This window comes from Anolis sagrei, chromosome 6, assembly GCF_037176765.1.
Source record: "Anolis sagrei isolate rAnoSag1 chromosome 6, rAnoSag1.mat, whole genome shotgun sequence".
In the NCBI taxonomy this organism is placed as follows: Eukaryota; Metazoa; Chordata; class Lepidosauria; order Squamata; family Dactyloidae; genus Anolis; species Anolis sagrei.
In genome coordinates this window covers 78,754,464-78,773,407 of record NC_090026.1, presented here as the reverse complement: position 1 = coordinate 78,773,407, position 18,944 = coordinate 78,754,464, and the positions used below count along the sequence as shown (strand labels likewise).

Below are 18,944 nucleotides of genomic sequence, written 5' to 3'. Positions count from 1 at the left end.
AGTTCAGCAGCTCATGGGGCCTATTTATTTGCTTACATTTGATAACATTTGTTCATGTTGATATTTGATCCACTCTAAATCCTGTATAATTCTTCTTACTGTTTTCATTGTGAGAAGAATGCTTCTAAATTCAGAGGTATTTATATATTTAAATTTGGGGTCTTTTCTATTTTTTCCATTTATTTTTAACACTGTCTTATAATCATGTTTCTCATCTTATTTCACAATATGTTGTGATACTATTCTGGACTCAAATCTGACATCTTATTTGCAGAACATTAATCAAAAGCCTGTAATATTGAGGAAGCGACGGCAAAGAATAAAAATACAAGCAAACTGGGAACTCTTCTATTACAGGTGAATATTTAGGCGTGAAATGCTTGTGAAGAATTGGGCAAAGTCGTACTTGCAGCTTCAGAGGGAGACAATGGTAAACCCTCTCTGACCAGATCGTGTGAAGAAAATTCCATGATAGTGTCGCCATAAGTTGAAAATGTCTTGACAGTCGATGACAACACCAACAAAACTGCTTCTCATTTCTTTTATATAGATTTCTTCAAGATCATGCTAGGTCCAATCTGATTTGGAATTTCAAAACACGAGAAGAATTGAGAGATACTTTGGAGTCTGAGATGCGGGCATTTCAGATTGACAGAGAACTTGGCAGTGCTAATGTCATTTCCTGGAATCACCATGAATTTGAGGTATGTCGTTACTCAATGTGTTCTGCACTCAAAGTTTTATTAATTTTAAAATACCTTTATTGGAACAGAGATTTATATATGGTTACATAAAAGGTTACATAAAGGGTAAGGTTCTATTTGAAATAGTGTAGTTATGTTGTAAAATAACCTTTACCAACCATATAGTCTTTATCTGTGTAGCTCCTATTAACATTCCTAATCATTAGAACCATTGCTTGATTAAAGAAATAAAATCAGTCATCCGATGAGTTCTATTGTGTTGTTCAAGTGATCATTCCCCTCTATTTTGAGTTAAACCTATGCAGTTTTTGGAACTTACTCCAAAATAATCTTCATAGAATCCTGCCTTGATAGATAATTAATTATTGGCTCAATTAAGAATAATACAGGCAGTATCCAAGTTGTGAACAAAATAAGTTCTGTAAATTTGTTCTCAAATTGAATTTTTGAAAGTAAGTCAGAAGAGGTACTTTTTAAAGTGTAACTATATATGCACTTTGGATAGCACAGGGAAGGATTAACACCCCTGTGGTATTTGTTTTGCTGTCTATGCCCCTGTTCAGAAGATTTCACTTCACTTTCTGTCCCTGTGATGATTGGATTTTGAATAATTTGGCTTGTTGCAGAAACAAGAATTGGTGAAAAAGTTTCAGTGGAGACACCTTTTCCCCATGATAAGTCTTTCATGAGTGGATTTCCCTTCCAAAGGATAAATGTATCTCATTTCCTGTTGTCTCACCCCTGTTCTTAGCTATGAGCTGTTCTTAAGTCAGATTTTTGTAACTCTGGGACTGCCTGTAGTTCTAGAAAATATAAATGTTTTGTTTTTAGGTGATGCGCCTATGCATCATTGGAGTATTCCCCTTTCTTTTCCAGAGGAAGAAATGTTACACCTAAGTTGATATTTGTCACCTGCAGCCTCTTAACGGTTATTTCTTTATTTACAAACACTTCATCTTATAGTGTATGTTTTCTTTCAACACTGATATCAAAAACTTCTCTGGGAAGTCACAGGGAGACCAGTTTCTTTTCATTGCCTTGGACAGGCAGGACCATAAGTTGTTAACATAAGAAAAGGTTGAGACATTCACCTCCTCACCCAGTTCTTTCCTTGCCTTGCCCAAGAGAACAAACATTTCTGAGCTATTGGTCCTCACAGTTACTTCATTTTCTACACCTAACGTATTTTTCTCTCCAAGCCTCCTTTCTCAAAAACAGATTGTTCATCTATTAAGTGCTTCCCCAGAAAAGAATCCAAGAATCCCCTTCTACTGTACCCTTCTCTTGTTCTTCATTTCCTTTTCTTCTAACACCAGACAAAACAGACCACAAAACAAAGCAAAAATAAAAATCTTCATGTCCACAGCATCATGCCCAAATCTGTCCCAGTGATTCCTTGTGTTGCTCAAGTTGACCAAGAAAAAATAGCACACTCAGTCTTTCAAACTATGCGTGTGTTTAGAGATCCTAGCAGCTTCCCAGATAGTATATTCTGTTTCCTAAGGGGTTTATGTGTCCTCCATCTCACAGCTCCAGGTCCTGTTTCAGCTTTTCAGCAGGTAGGGAGCCAGACATTTTGGTAGGCATTTTCCCTCTGCAGCTGCTTTCATTTTTTGGTTTTCACGCTCTTCCCTTGAAACCAGCACTTGAAATACTCACATGGGTATGTTGAAAACCAGAGATGCAGTCTAACTTCCATGGCCATGTTAGACTGGTTGTGTCTTCAGCCTCAAGGGTTCCCATACTGATTCCAGTAGCTTCTGTATAATATAGCGGAAATACATTTGATCAGATAGTGAACCAAAGTTTTCTCAACTTATCGGCCTTAAGGTGGAAACCAGCATGGTAACATAGGCCCATACATTCACCTGCCATTGCTATATGGATCTCTATATCCCAACAGAGGCAGCCTATGGCAGGTATACCCATTAGTCTGAAGTTGGTAAACCTTAGTGTCCAGAATAATAACCCCTACATTATGAAGGATCTGTCTTGGGTACTTCCCATTCTCTTGGATGTTAAGGTGTTCCCAGAAAAACTGTTCTTGGCATTTATATTATTTGTAGAATGACATCTATCTTTCCTGCTCTTTCTTAAGCGGGTTGAGGAAACAGGCCTGGAGTGCTAACATACAGGATGTTCAATTACCCTAGAGGGCTGTCATGCCCTCTTCCTCGCCTATCAACTTTTCCTTGGATCTAAACAGTCATTGCTCTTTTAAAGCTCAGCAGTAGTTGAAACAATCCAGAGAACATAACCTCTTCCTCAGTTATCAGTACGTGATTTTGCCTGTCCTGGATAATGAAGAAAAGATAGCCTGTCTTCAGACCTCATAAGAAGGTGATAATATGGTCTATGCCAATTTCTTTCCCATTTTTCTTCTTTTTAAGGTGAAATATGAATGCCTGTCAGAGGAAATAAAAATAGGTGATTATTACTTGAGGTTGCTCTTGGAAGAAGATGAAAGTGAGGAAAGCGGAGCAATAAAAAAATCGTGAGTTACTATTATCCAGATATCCTCTTGTGCTTTATATCTACTGTTGTGCCCCTCAAACCCTTTGTTCTATTTTTTCTTGTCACAGGTATGAATTTTTCAATGAATTGTACCATCGTTTTCTACTCACCCCTAAAATAAATATGAAATGCCTGTGCTTACAAGCCTTAGCCATTGTTTATGGAAGATGCTATGAAGAGATAGGCCCATTTGGTGACACTAGATATATCATCGGGATGTTGGAAAGGGTAAGTGGCTTTTTATTAGTACATGTAATTTGGGAAGAATGGAGTAGGCAAGCATCACTTAATGAAACTCTTTTTTTAAAAAAAATTAGGACAAGAACATACACATACACAGCATTTACAATTCCCACCACCACTAGGAGGATTATTTTCTTTTACATTTGAATCCTTTTTGAGACAGTCCTTCTAGATTGACCGTTTAACATTTGTATCCTATTTCTTATGGCCTGATCTCATCACTTAATGAAACTCATCTGGAATTTTTTAAGTAGCTTCCAGAGACACATAATCTGCTGTTTTCATATTTTACTGTAACAAAGCATTTAATCATGTTTCTTTTGAACATAATTTAATTATTCTTGTCTTTCAGATTGGGTATTATTTGATCACAGTGTTGCGGCCTATGTTCCTATAGCTGTAATGCATCGTATCTGAGCAGTGCTATTGTCAGAAGTCACTTTGCATAAAATGTGGCCTATATCTAAGACAAATTCCAATTTTTCCTGATCAACACTGTTCTTTTCCCTGCCCTCACCCAGCCACCACTACCACATTTATCCAAAAATATATCTATATTTTGGAGAAAAAATTACTTGTACCTGGCAAGTAAGACTTATAGGAAAGATGCCAAAGTTCAACTCATTATTGAGGCAGCTTTTATAATTGTTTTATTAATATTATTTGAGTTCTAGATCATTTTTTCCTAGAGCCAGACACAAAAGATTTGTGTTGCTCTTAGCCTCTAACTTATTGTTACAATAAACAAGTGCTCATTTTATTATAGTTTTGCAGAGTACATGCAAAATTGAGGAATTCAAGGATAATATTGTGTAAATTTTGCTGTTGGCATGCAGTTACTCTTTTATTTCCAATTAAAATATCTCTTTGTATTCTTTATTAAAATATTTTTGTATTTTTTTCTAGTGTACTGATAGACTTGAGCGGGACCGGCTGATACTTTTCCTTAATAAACTGATCCTAAACAAGGTGAGCAGCTGTACTGCAAGGCCATTGGAATAGTTAAATTCTGAAAATTTGAAGCAGTAATAAAGCACCATGGCAGTTTGAGTTGGCCATAAAGACATATTTTCCTTGAACAGCTCTTTATTAGAATGTTCCCTTATTTCTAGGGGTATAAATAGGAGGTGGTATTAAATCATAAAGGACATCTTATTTATCATAAAAGTTACATCTCAAAAATCTGGAAATAATCCCATAATTTGTGTCATGTTCCAGTTGAGTAGAACCTCAGACAAACTAGAGTCCACACAAGAGAGGTAGCTAGCATTACTTTGTTGCAGCACTAGATTTTACACAATAACTAAATCATAGGACTTTTTTAAACTAACAAAATACTCAGGAAATGTGTGTCTAGTTTTAAAGCAAAATCACAGTCTGCACAGTTGTGTTTTAAAATAAAGTTGATTCCCAGAGCATTGTAGCTTTGTTGTTGCTACACTCCCAGTACTTGATAGGAGGGCCCTGCCAATGACCTTCAGGCCATGTTTATCTGGACCTGTCTCTAATAGTCTTCCATATAAGCCAATAGATACATTTCTTTGTGTGTTGTTCAGGAGGTCTGGTTTTGGTTTGTTTGTTTTTTTACTTCCAGTGCATCAGATATCTGCACGTTTAGTTTGAGAGGTTTTTATAGTAGAAACAAATATTATAAATTGTAAGAATAGGTTTCATAAATCAGTTCTATTTTCTGGAGAGTGGTTTATCAAAAGCATCCAACCAAAATGTATTAGTGGTTTTGACTTACTGTATATACTCGAGTATAAGTTAACCTGAATATAAGCCGAGGCACCTAATTTTACCACAAAAAAACTGGGAAAATGTATTGGCTTGAGTATAAGCTGAGGGTGGGAAATGCAGCCGCTACTAAGAAATTTCAAAATAAAAATATCAATAAAATTACATTAATTGAGGCATCAGTAAGTTAAATGTTTTTGAATATTTACATAAACTGTAATTTAAGATAAGACTGTCCAGTTCTGATTAAACCATTATTCTAACCTTCAATGTAAACTTGCTTATTTAGCTTTCCAGTAATAATACAGAGTAAAATAATAAATGTAATTAAAATAATAATAATAATAATAATAATAATAGAGTCAAATGATGGAAAAGTAATAGTAATAAAAGAGTAAAATAATAATTGTGATAATAATAGAGTCAAATAATGTAAATGTAATAATAACAACAATAATAAATAGAGTAAAATAATAAATTTAATAATAATAGAGTAAAATAAAATAATTTTGATTCGAGTTATAAGCCGAGGGGGGCTTTTTCAGCCTTAAAAAAGGGTTGAAAAACTTGGCTTATACTCAAGTATATACAGTACATATATCAGTTTTGCCATGACCACTTAGAGAACCACAGTTACAGGTATGAAAATCTGGAAGCTTTGCTAATCTGTGACCAAATTTAGATGTTCCTGAGTGGCTTTTCCCAGGCCCTGGAGTCCCTAGATTGGCCTCTTCCTTTTTATAATTGTAAATAAAGTCATATTTTATTCTGACAGGTTCCTGGAAACTCTGTTTCCAAGAAAAGGACTTTTACTAATGTACTGTCCTGTACTTGTTATTAGTATGTTTTATAATAACTTTAGGTAGAGGTAAATTATATTTAATCTTTGGATGTTTTATCTATATGACTTTAAAATTATTATTGGTTTTTATTTTGTTTGCCACAAAGTCTAGTTCTGAAGAAGGCATGATATAAATCGAATGAATAAATAACACTAGTGCAAGCAAAAACCTTTATTTCCAGTATTGCACTACTGTATTACAAAAAAAAACTGTGGAAGAGTTTGCATTAAAAAAGACTTTTGAGATCTTTATTCCTTTTTTTTTTTTTTTTTTTTTTGCAGAAAAATGTCAAGGAACTTATGGATTCAAATGGCATTAGGATCCTGGTAGACCTCCTCACTCTGGCCCACCTTCACACAAGCAGGGCGACAGTCCCATTGCAAGTATGGCATCTCTATCAACTACTAACAAGCAAAGTTGCTTAATGTTTAAATGGAGAAATTTGTGTTTCCTTGTTTAAAATAATGATTAGATAAATTGTTTTTTTTTCAGAGCAATGTAATAGAAGCTTCACCTGATATGAAGAGAGAGAGTGAAAAAGAATGGTACTTTGGAAATGCAGACAAGGAAAGGAGCGGTCCTTACAGTTTTCATGAGGTAACTGGCAAGGATGTTTACTTGTTAATTTGAAGGTAATTTACATGAAAACTCAATATCATGAAACATGCTCATGTAAAAATTATTTTGAAGAGAGGAAATGTTTGTAGAGTGTATCAGATCTCACTGTCTGCATTCCTGGGATTTTCAGTTCATCCATTAATCTCAAGACCAGAATGTGCTGTTCAGTTTGCACTACTGGGTTTCTGTTGGTTTGGTGCTCACATTTGTGCAGATACGATCTTTGCAAGTGTCTTTCCTCCTTATTCCTGTAATCCTTCAAAGTTGTGTCTCATTTGTTTGCTTTCATGCTGATGAATTATTGTGCTGCAGGACAACTCAGCTGCTGGAGTTATCTAATGCTATTGTGCCACAGCCATCTTGTGAATCGCTAGTTTTGAGATCTGTTGAAAGGGTTGTTTTCATTTGATCCCGGGTCCTTGTGTTTTCACTCATTCTGTTAATTGCTTCATACTTCCTATAATACGTAGTTCTTAAAAGTGTGGTTCTATCAATATTTAGTTGAAAATGCTTGAAGGTGTATGGTTCTTCTTCAGCACAACTTAGGAAACAAAACAACAAAAACCCCTTGCTTGTGATTACTGTTGTCTTCACTGAAATAATTTCTAACAGATGCAGGAGCTGTGGAACAAAGGGACACTCACCTCGAAAACACGCTGCTGGGCCCAGGGCATGGATGGATGGCGCCCACTGCAAGTTATCCCTCAGCTAAAGTGGTGCCTGCTTGCCACTGGACAGGCTGTGCTGAATGAGACAGATCTTGCCACCCTGATCCTTAACATGCTCGTCACAATGTGTAGCTATTTTCCCAGTAGGTAAGGAGTCTAGAATTGTATAATTGGATATTTCTCTGTATACAAAGATCTAGAATGAAAATTGATCGTGTTGATAGAATTGGATCCAGCCACCTTGAGTCCCATGTTGGAAGCGAAAGGCAGGATGTAAATTCAAAATTAATAAATAGGAATGTGTGTGTCTCCATGCTTTCCAGTCACTTATCAAATTGTGGCTACCAAATGGATTTCATGGGACTTTCTTAGAGGTGATTTTGCCAGTTTCTTCCTCTGAAATACAATCTACAGCATCTGGTATTGGTTGGCAGTCTCCGATCCAAATACTAACCAGGGTTGATTCTGTTTAACTTCCAAAATCAGAAGAGATCTGTTGTCTTTTGAGCAGTATTCTCAAATCCTTCTCCTCTAGGTGTTTTGGATTTCAGCTCCCACAATTCCTAACAGCTGGTAAAATGGCTGGAATTTCTAGGAATTGAAGTCCAAAACACCTGAAGGAGCAGAGTTTGAGAAACACTTTCTTAGAGTATTTAGGCCACCTGTAAATAAAAACCATTTTGACCAAAAACAGAAAACAATTTCTGAAAGCAAAAGATACATGTAACTGCAACAATGCTCTAAGTTAACAATTTAAACAATTAGAAAAGTTGTTTTAAATTGCTGTCAAGTTGACTCCAACCATTGTCACTCCTAATTGAGACTAGAATAAAACTATAAATAGTGCATTGAAATGCATCTTGAATTTAATGTCTGTAAAATATTTTTTTCACTTCTATAAAATAAGTTGGAAAGCAATTAGAGTAAAATGTATTCATAGACCCAATTCAGAAAACTTTTTTTTCGTTTTAGGGATCCGGATAATGCTATTATAAGACCTTTGCCCAGAGTGAAACGGCTTCTTTCAGACAGCACCTGCCTTCCACATATTATTCAGGTTTGTTGATCTGCCAACTGATTTTTTAGAACTTGGTTGTTTGCTCTTCAGTGTGTGTTCTGCTATTGTTTCTTTGTTTCAGAAAATTCATGTTTTAATTGGGGAGGAGAACAGTAATTGAATTTGTACACAACTTTTAATTGTTAATGTTTACATTGCAGCTTCTGTTTTGCTATTGTTTCTTTAATTTATGAAATACATGTTTTAACTGGGAAGGAGAAAAGTAGCTTAATTTGTACATGACTTGTAATTGTAATTGTTTACATTGCAGCTTTTGCTGACTTTTGATCCCATTCTCGTTGAGAAAGTCGCCATATTGCTTTTCTACATAATGCAAGATAATCCACAATTACCTCGTCTTTACCTCAGTGGAGTATTCTTCTTCATTATGATGTACACTGGTTCCAATGTACTCCCTGTTGCAAGGTAAAAACAAAAAAAATTGTTCAGCATCATTTGTATTTATTCAGCATTTTTCATTTATGTATATCACACTTGTTAACTGCCATCAAATCAACTTCAACTTAAGGCAAGCCTATGAATGAGAAACCTCAAAGTCACCCTGTCATCAACAGTTGTGCTGAGATCTTACAGACTCAAGGCCGTGGTTTCCTTGACTAAGTCTATCCGTCTGTAATATGATTTTCCCCTTGTTCTCCTAACTTTCCGAACATTGTCTCTCTTATTGAGCCATATCTTCTCATGATATGCCCAAAATACAAAATTCTCAGTTTAGCCATCTTGGTTTATAGGGAAAGTTTGGGCTAGATTTGCTCTAAGAATAATTTCATTTGGGGTTTTTTTTAGCAGTCCATGGTATCCATAGAACTCTTCAACAGCACCATATTTCAAATGAGTTGATTTTCTTCTTAACAGCTTTCTTCACAGCATTCAAAACTATGGGAAATACAATGGCATGGACAATTCTAACTTCATTGTTCAATTATATATCTTTACACTTCAGGCTCTTGTCTAATTCCTTGGTAGCTTCTTGTCCAAATATTATTCTGATATCTTGACTGCAATCTCCATTCTGATTAATCATTGAGTCAAGATACAGATAATCTTGATCTAATTCAATATCTTTTCCATCTGATTTAAAGTTATAAACTGTATATCTCATATCTAAGTCAAGGGCAGGTTTTGCAGCCAAAATTATGGCTTTTGATATGATCCATGGATAAGTTGAGGGTAAAGCTCAGAGGCATGTAACAAAAGTTATAAAACTTCAAAGGCTTTACATTTAATATATTAACATTGCCTTTTTTAACCAAGAAAAGTTAACAGATAAATAAAAAATGACTCCTTGTAATCTCGCCAATGGCCTTTCACAATACCTGGACAGAAAATAGCAGCTATATGAATACCTGTGAAAGTGAGGAACATCATAAAAGACATATGACAGCCTTCAGAGACTGCATAGAATATACATTAAACTGTATGTAAAAGCTTTTGCCTTCAAACTAAATTGTAATTTATCTTCCAGGTTTCTGAAGTATACACATGCAAAGCAGGCTTTCAAATCTGAGGAGGTAAATGGCATTTACTAGACTAAAGTTGGTAATATTCTTGCAAGTAAACTAGCTCTGGTGATTTATTGAGCAATTAATATATGAATTTGTGCTACATGCTGGCTAGAATTGTCCTGTATACCAACTTCTTAAGTAGTTCGCTGTCAGAAGTTTCTAATTCCCTAGAAGTGGGACAAAAATGATTATTTAGTCCAGTCATGGGCAAACTTTGGCCTTCCATGTTTTTTGGACTTCAACTCTCAGAAATTCCAGCCAGCTTACTGGCTGTTAGAAATTGTGGGAGATGAAACCCAAAATTCCTGGAGGGCTGAAGTTTACCTAAGTCTGATTTAGTCATACTTGCAGGGAAACTCCCCCCGCCCTGCCCCGCCCCGCCCAAATTTATGGGACTTAATCATTACAAAAGTCCCACAGACTTTATTGAATTTACTCTGAAGATAACCGATCTATTCCAATATTTAGAGATAAATTTGCTTCCATTAATATATAAATGGAAATATAGCAGTCAGTGTAAATACAGTGGGTGCTGGTATTCACAGGGGTAGGTTCCAGAACCCTCTAGGTTCCAAAATCTGTTGCTACTGAAGTTTTGTTATGTAAAATGGCATCCCTTAAATAAAATGGGAAACAACAAGGGTTGCTTTTTTGGACTACTTTTTCCTAATATTTTCATGGTTGATTAAATCCATGGATGCAGAATCTATGGATGCAGAGGGCTAATTATGCTGTCAGAAAAATTTGATGGGTTTGAAAATGTCAGAAAACTTTGCAAATATCAACTTATTTTTGTGCTGTATTGTTGCATTTGGTGAGCAGACCTGTCCAACATCCCTTTTGAATAACTTTTTGTTCCCTACTTCCTCCCCTTCCTTTCTCCTTTTGTATAATTTTAAAGCTTTAAGCCTGCAGTGAAGAACCTTTAGTTGTTGTTCCACTTCTGGTTTAGTGACCTTTTTGGGTAAAGAGCAGGTCACAAATGCTTTTAAAAAAAGAAACCCAAAAAAACACAGGCTGCCATCCTGTATACCTTTGAGTAAGTCCCATTGCAGCCAATTGAACTGATTTCTGTGTTGTAATAGTTTCTTCGAAGAAATAATACCCAAGAAGCAATCCATTAGTGAAAATTTTTGAAACTTTGGCATTTTTCTCTTCCTGCAGTCTTCCAGGGTCTATATAAATAGTAAAAAATACTAAATAATGTTTTTTAAAAATCTGCCACAACTCCACTTTTTATTTTGAGAAATGGCTGTTCTTTAAAACAGCATGGGAGAACCATGCAACATACTTAAGAGGTGAAACGCTGCTCTTGGGGAAGCAATTTCTTTTTTTGGTTCAAAAAAGATAATCCTGGAGCCTAGGGTGGATATTTAGATATGGTTAAAATACAGACTTGTTGGGACATGTCAGTACAGAGCCCCTGTTTCCCCAACCTCTGCCTTTATGTGTACATTACACTCTTTTTGATGGTATTTATGACTCAGTTGGTCCCTTCTTTCCTTCATTTTAGACCAAGGGGCAAGATATAGTTCAGAGAAGTATCCTTGGACATATCCTACCAGAAGCTATGGTGTGCTACTTAGAAAATTATGATGCAGAAAAATTTTCTGAAATTTTTTTGGGTGAATTTGACACTCCAGAGGCTATTTGGAGCAATGAAATGAGGTAATGTATATGTTTTATTTAAAATATATGGTGGGCTGTGGGTGGAAGGCAAACCTGACCTCTGTTTCTTGTGGTAGTTTTCTTGCTTTGATGAAATCAATCGAGTGTCTTTTGTCTTGCTACAAATAACTGTATTTAATAATGTAGTGATATATCGGTATCTGATTCTGAATGTCAGCATTGGCTTGCTTCTGCAATTCACAGGCGCCTCATGATAGAGAAGATAGCTGCTCATCTCGCTGACTTCACTCCTCGTCTTCAGAGCAATACAAGGGCACTTTACCAGTACTGTCCCATACCAGTCATAAGTTATCCTCAACTGGAGAATGAGCTGTTTTGTAACATTTATTACCTCAGGCATCTTTGTGATAAGCTCCGGTTTCCTGATTGGCCAATTAAAGATCCCGTAAGTCATACTTGTACTCCTCTCACTTGGTAACACAGCAGAATACGAAATAAAGAGGACATTCATGAAGAATTGTTAAAGCTGTGATTGCACAACTGGAAATCCTCAGTTTTCTAATAAAAATTAATCTTAAATTACCTATCAAGTTTTGAATATCCTCTCCTGGAAGAGCCCAAAGTGCACTTTAGAAGAAGGATCAGATTTGTTTTGGCCCACCAGATTTTGTTAAACTGCAACTCGAAGAGCTACAGCAATTGTTTCACAACATTAGTCCCATTCCTTCTGTAAAATAATTCATTGAGAATTTCCTTCACTTAGGTTAAACTTTTGAAAGATACCTTAGAAGCTTGGAAGAAGGAGGTAGAGAAGAAGGCGCCTACAATGTCAATAGACGATGCTTACGAAGTCCTGCATCTTCCAAAGGGGCAAGGACAGTAAGTTTTTCATAATTAACATGAAATGTTAATGTGAAGGAACCTTACTTGCATTGTCTTATATTTAATCGACCTCTGGTTAGCTCCTAAAGGTAGAAAAGTGACATTTAGGATATCTCAGGGCATTTTTATGTGGTACCAATATTCTAGTAGTTCAGCATGGAGTGCAATTCTGTTTGAGAATATCGGTATCCACTGATTTATCTCTGTATTGCTTATTTAAGAATACTAGTTGTATGTGCAAATATAGTGTTGGGTCGAGGAAGTTGTAGCCTTTCACATGTTGCTAGATTGATATTCCCATCACCCTTTACCATCTGTTCTTTGGTCTAAGGCTGATGGAAGGTACAATCCAGTGATAATCAAAGGGCAACACATTCACCTAGCTCTGGTATAGTGGGAAGGAGTGAAGTATTTTATTTCTGAGAACATACATTTGCATAATTAATTCACTATACCAAAAAGCTCTGGCCCTCCTGCAATTGCAGAACTGTTAGGGGTCTACCATGTCCTGAGTGTTTGTAGTACATTCCTTTTGAAGGAGTTGTAAGTGTATCATTACTACTACTATTCAGCAGCAAGCAGAAGATTGGGAGTTATGTGTGTCTTTCTTTTGAAAAATGAGTTAAAATGCCCAGGCAATGGGCTAAAATCTGTAACTCAAAATAACCATTGCCAGAGTACACAGAAAATAATTTATCAGTTACTATTCTGTGTGTAAAATCTAAATCTTTGTTCTCTGACTGAATAATGAGATATTGAATCCTAGGTAAGCAACTATTTTTCCCTGTTAGACATGAAGAAAGCAAGATCCGGAAAGCTTATTTTAGACTGGCTCAGAAATATCATCCTGACAAGAATCCAGAAGGTCGAGTAAGTGCTATACATTAAATATGCATTATGCCTGTAAAAGGTGTTTTAGCCTGGTGTGTTGGTCATTACGAATATAAGATCTCCAGAGCATATCTGTAGCTGCCCTATTTATTTGGAGGAGGAGGTTTTGCACTTGATCTCATATTTCACTCACTTCCTTCACGGGATACTCTTGTGACAGCTCGTGTTGCAAGAATTTCATCATAATGTGAATGCAACACTGTTTTCTTCAGTGCTTGTGTCCTTACATTAAGTTACTTTTGGTCCTGGAATCACAGAGCTGGAAGAGACAACAATGGTCATCCAGTCCAATCCCCTGCCATGCAGAAAAACATAAAGAACTCGCATGCAAAGCTTGTTAAGGCTGGGGTGGGTGTGTTTCAGGACTTTCCAGAGGAAAATCTTTGTTGCAAGTTGGAAATGTATTAAAGTGATCCTAGAAATGGATACATGTATTTGAAGTTGATGCAATAAAATACAGCTTTTCTCTGAAATGTAGATTGGTTGATTCTTTTCAGTATTTTGTAACAATTGTGAATGTATTTTAAAATGAAATTCATGTTTCTTTATATGCATATATCTGCAGGATATGTTTGAAAAGGTGAATAAGGCATATGAATTTCTGTGCACAAAATCAGCCAAAATGGTAGATGGTCCAGACCCTGAGAACATAATTTTGATTTTGAAAGCTCAAAGCATCCTTTTCAACAGACACAAAGAAGGTAACTTGGCTTAGCATGTGCATATAAAACTTAGATTGAGGCATTACCGGAAGCAGCAAATAAGGAAAATTACCATATTTTGGTTTGTAGCAGAGGTATTTTACTTATTTTATGTCCTGTACTGTAGTAGACTCATTTTGAAACCGTAGGTGTATTGACACTGCACCATTCTAAATTAACATTTAATGTTTAAAATGAGAGTATCAAGCTCATTGTTATCGAGGGCCACATCAGTTTATTGTTGCCTTGAAAGGGCCACTGAATCCATGGATAGAGAATCCATGGATACAGAAGTCTACTAGTGTGTGTGCACACACACACACACACACACAAATACACATGGTGATCGGTGCTCTTTAGTTTTTAGGGTTGATCAAAACACACACCACAGAGTCAGTATAACTAAATGACAAGTTGAACGACTAAAATAGTCTTAAGATCATTTCTTCAAAAGCTTTTCATTTGAATCATACATTTTCTCAGAAGCTGCCCAATTTTTCTGATACTCAAACACTGCCTCTAACTTAATATGGGGAACTGGTTTCAGGATATGGTAGACATAAAGACCATGACAACATAATATATACTGTTGTACATTATAAAAGGTTTTCTAGATTGTGCTTTGCTGAAAAGCAACTACATTGTGCTTCCTTTTGGTCACAACTCTTTTCTTGAGCGAGAGAAGGACTAATCCTGTAAGGACTTAAAGTGTTTCCCTTGGATGCTGGACCAGCAGGTTTTTGAAATTTGAAGATTGTATATATGTATCCTCCAGGACCACAGTAGACTGCTCAGTGGAGGCTATCTTTACCTGCAGCTGATTTTCATTCGGAGGAGACTTTATGTAAAGCTCGTAACAAAGTTGGACACTTCCAATTTTGGGGGGAAAAAAGCTCTCAACCCCCAGATGAAAACATGTATAAAATCATTCTCTGTATCTGCTAGAGCAGGGATGTCAAACTCATTTTCATCAAGGGCAAAACCAGCCTTATGGTTGGCTTCATGGATGGAGAATACATGCGTACAGAGGGCCAACTATAATATTTTTACTCAGTTTGGGTCCCCAGATATTATTGAACGAAAACTCCTATCACTTTTGACTGTATTCCCAGCAGACTGAGGATAATGGAAATTGCAGCTCAACAACATTTGTTGCTCTGAGATTGCCAAAAGGTTCAAGAATATTTTAAAGGCAGACATCATATCCACAAGCTTTGCATCTAAATTCAGAACCCACTCTCCTTACTCGATCCATGTCCCTCTTGGTTGGTGAAATCCTGCTTGGAGGGATTACGTGACCCTTTGCTGAAGATTATAAACAGCTCCCTTGAGCAAGGAGTTTTTCAAGAGGGTTTAAACAAGGCAGTGGTCTCTCCCCTGCTGAAGAAACCAGACTTAGATTGCTCGGTTCCCTCCAGTTACCACCCAGTTTCGAATCTCTTGTTCCTGGGCAAGGTGATTGAGAGGGCAGCAGGGGAGCAGTTGCAGCAATTCCTAGACGACACAGCCAGACTAGATCCCTTCCAGTCCGGCTTCCGTGCGGGGCACGGGACAGAGACTGTGCTGGTCTCCATCACGGATCACCTTTGATGCCAGCTTGACCAGAGCGGTCAGCGCTGCTTGTGTTATTGGATCTCACAGCAGCATTTGACAGTCGACCACAATCTTTTGACCCACCGCCTTGCTGCTGTTGGAGTCAGGGGGACAGCTTTAAATTGGCTGTCCTCCTTTCTTCACAACCGTGGACAGCGAGTGGAGAGGGGAGGCCTGGTCTCTGAGAGGTCCCCTCTGTCTTGTGGGGTTCCTCAGGGGGGCATTCTCTCCCCTCTGTTGTTTAACATCTATATGCGACCACTTGCTCAGCTGGTCTGAGGTTTTGGGCTGGAGTGTTATCAGTACGCTGATGACACTCAGCTGGTGCTGAAGATGAAAGGCCGACCGGACTCTGTACCCAATTATTTCAATCAGTGCCTCGAGGCCGTTACTGGATGGCTGTGTGCCAGCAGGTTGAGGGTGAAACCAGCAAAGATGGAGATCCTATGGCCGGGCAGTGGGGATATCTAGCTGCCTACCCTGGATGGCGAGGCGCTACGCCCGTCATCATTGGTAAAGAGTCTGGGAGTCCTTTTGTACCCTCTGCTGATGATGGAGGCCCAGGTCTCTGCCGTTAGCAGAACCGCTTTTTTTCATCTGCGGCAGGCTAGACGGCTGGCCCCCTACCTGTCCAGGGAGGACCTAGCTATGGTGATCCAGGCTATGGTCATCTCAAGACTGGACTACTGTAACACCCTCTACATTGGCCTTCCTCTGTCGGTGATCTGGAAGCTTAAGTTGGTACAAAATGCAACTGCTCGGCTTCTTGCGGGAATTCTGATGAGATGCCACATAACACCGATCTTACTACAGCTGCATTGGTTACCAATTGAGCACCGGATCACTTTCAAAGTGATAGTACTCACCTTTAAGGCCTTGCATGGTCTGGGGCCGATGTACCTGAGGGACCGCCTCACCCCCTACCAACCCCAGAGATCCCTCCGTTCTGAGGACCAAGATCTATTGGAAATTCCCAGTGTCAAGACCTTGCGTCTAACAGCAGTGGCACCATCACTCTGGAATACTCTGCCACCTGAAGTCCGTGCCTTGCGGGACTTATCAGCTTTCCGCAGGGCATGTAAGACATACCTGTTTCGACAGGCCTTTGACTTTTGATATTGCTGTTTTTAAATTGTGTTAGATTTTAGTCATTCTTGTAAGCAGCTCCAGGCCTCAGGGGAGTGGCGGCACATAAGTTCTAATAAATAAATAAATAAATAAATAAATAAACAGAACAAAGGGCAGCCTTCCAGATGTTACTGTATCACAACTCCCATCAGCTCTAATCATGATAATGTCTAATGATGGAGTTGTAATCCAGCATCTGCAGGGCCACATAACATGACATGGCGGTCTGATTCAGCCCATGAACCTTTAGTTTGACACCCCTGCTCTAGATGAAATAGGGGGAATTAGGTAAAAAATGGGCCTGGAGATCTAAATGTACCTTTGCCAATCCCTGTGGCATGACAGTACTCAACTTATTTAATAACCTTTGTATTCTTTTCTTTTTCAAGATTTGAAGCCCTATAAATATGCAGGTTACCCTATGTTGATCAAAACAATCACAATAGAGACTTCAGATGACCTCTTGTTCTCCAAAGAGTCTCCCTTGTTGCCTGCTGCTACTGAGCTGGCTTTCTACACTGTCAACTGTTCAGCACTTAATGCAGAAGAACTAAGAAGAGAGAATGGAATAGAGGTAGAATCCTGTTATAGTAAAGCTTAGAAAATAGTTGTATTTCTTTCTGTTAAACTTTTATTTGCAAAATTTGTTTAAGTGACACTCTTATTACTATAGTTGCACATTCTCTTGAAAGTAGGCTTGTTAGCTGTTCATGTGATGATATCCTTAAACTGTTGTTATTGGCTAGTCAGCAAATTTACATAAACAACACAAAAATTCATATGTTACACTAAGTTACTGACAAATATTAAGCACATAAGCGACTTCCATTCTACATGAATTAATGTTAAAATAGTTATTTTCTTCCAAAGAAAGGAAATTGTATATTTGCTTCAGAGAAAGCTATAGTACTCTAAACAGTACCAGCAGTCTGGCTGGGAATACTATTTATACAGAATATATTAATTTTTATGACATAGTTCTAAATTAGTATCAGAAGTTTGCAGAGAAAAATCTTTGTTGTTTTGATAGCTTTTTTGGAAAGCTACAGAAAAAAAATGTTTATTCCCCACAGGTCTTGCAAGAGGCTTTTAATCGTTGTGTTGCTGTCCTGACACGCTCTAGCAAACCAGACGATATGTCAGTCCAAGTAAGTTTTAAATTCTGTAATGGAGAATTTGTCCTGTGTGTCTGCTTGAACTCAAATATAAATTGTTACATGGTGAAGTTCATGGGAACAGGGGAGTTGCCTTAAACCATGTCTGCCCATTAGTTCGTGTAGTTCAGTATTAGTTGTGAACTGAACATCGGCAGTTCTGCAGAGTTTCAGACAAGAGTTTTCCCCATATTTATCTGTAGAAAACAATAATTGTATTTATGAAGAGCTCTCTTCCCACTTCCATTATCCACAAACTGTTGAATGACATTGGACGGATTGCTGTTTCTAATCCTTTGTTGTACATCAAATAGAAATGAAAATCCTCCCAGGCACAAAATCAGGGGTTTCATAAACAGTTGGTAGTATGTGGGAAGAGAGCAACAAGATAAACCTGAGCAAATAGCAATGCTGTAAATGCATTGTTTGAAGCTCCTTCATTCCTTTAAAAAGCACAATATTTACTCTCCTCATTTAGCCTTTGTTATACACCATCTTACTATTTTGCACCTTAGGAAAATCTTTCTATTTATAGGTGTGCGGCCATATCAGTAAATGTTACAGCGTGGCAGCCCAATTTGAAGACTGCAGAGAGAAAATAACTGAAATGCCAAATATCATCAAGGATCTATGTAGAGTGCTGTATCATGGCAAGGTAGGCTCACGTATAGCTACTGTGTTCTGGCTTCCTTTGATCTTTTATGGAATAATTCCTGCGTGTGATGAGAAAATGAGCACATCAGAGACATCCATTAAATAGATGGAGCACCCCTGAATTCTCTAAGGTTTGGAAACATGGTATAGGTCTTTGAGACATGTTTAAGACATTTCTTACTTGCATAAAAATGTGTAGTTTCCTAATTAACATTCATCAGACTCTGCAGTTTAACCCACTGCGCCACCAGGGTCTCCTCGTGACTTTATAACACAATAGCATTAGAACATAAGAACTAAAACAAATACATCTGTTTCACTTTATGGTGTTTTGCATTTGTTTTTATCCCCTTACTTTCCAGCTGGGCTGCAACATAACTTGTTCATACAGCAAAGCGAATTA

At 37.5% G+C, this 18,944-nt stretch overlaps 1 protein-coding gene across 3 annotated transcripts in view; it reads left to right on the top strand.

The window, feature by feature from the left end:
• The window catches only part of DNAJC13 (DnaJ heat shock protein family (Hsp40) member C13), an 81,135-nt gene that overhangs the window by 41,610 nt on the left and 20,581 nt on the right, over positions 1–18,944 (top strand). For all 3 annotated transcript variants that reach the window (XR_009631760.2, XM_060781816.2, XM_060781815.2), the window contains 19 exons: positions 275–357; positions 551–704; positions 3,095–3,198; positions 3,287–3,446; positions 4,368–4,430; positions 6,322–6,423; positions 6,533–6,637; positions 7,271–7,473; positions 8,299–8,383; positions 8,655–8,809; positions 9,870–9,915; positions 11,423–11,577; positions 11,782–11,983; positions 12,302–12,417; positions 13,212–13,290; positions 13,877–14,012; positions 17,123–17,307; positions 17,807–17,881; positions 18,423–18,542. Coding sequence is in view for 2 of the 3 variants with exons in the window: in XM_060781816.2 (XP_060637799.2) it covers positions 275–357; positions 551–704; positions 3,095–3,198; positions 3,287–3,446; positions 4,368–4,430; positions 6,322–6,423; positions 6,533–6,637; positions 7,271–7,473; positions 8,299–8,383; positions 8,655–8,809; positions 9,870–9,915; positions 11,423–11,577; positions 11,782–11,983; positions 12,302–12,417; positions 13,212–13,290; positions 13,877–14,012; positions 17,123–17,307; positions 17,807–17,881; positions 18,423–18,542 (2,328 nt within the window). In the remaining variant the exon portion in view is untranslated. The remainder of the gene's footprint in view (positions 1–274; positions 358–550; positions 705–3,094; positions 3,199–3,286; positions 3,447–4,367; positions 4,431–6,321; positions 6,424–6,532; positions 6,638–7,270; positions 7,474–8,298; positions 8,384–8,654; positions 8,810–9,869; positions 9,916–11,422; positions 11,578–11,781; positions 11,984–12,301; positions 12,418–13,211; positions 13,291–13,876; positions 14,013–17,122; positions 17,308–17,806; positions 17,882–18,422; positions 18,543–18,944) is intronic.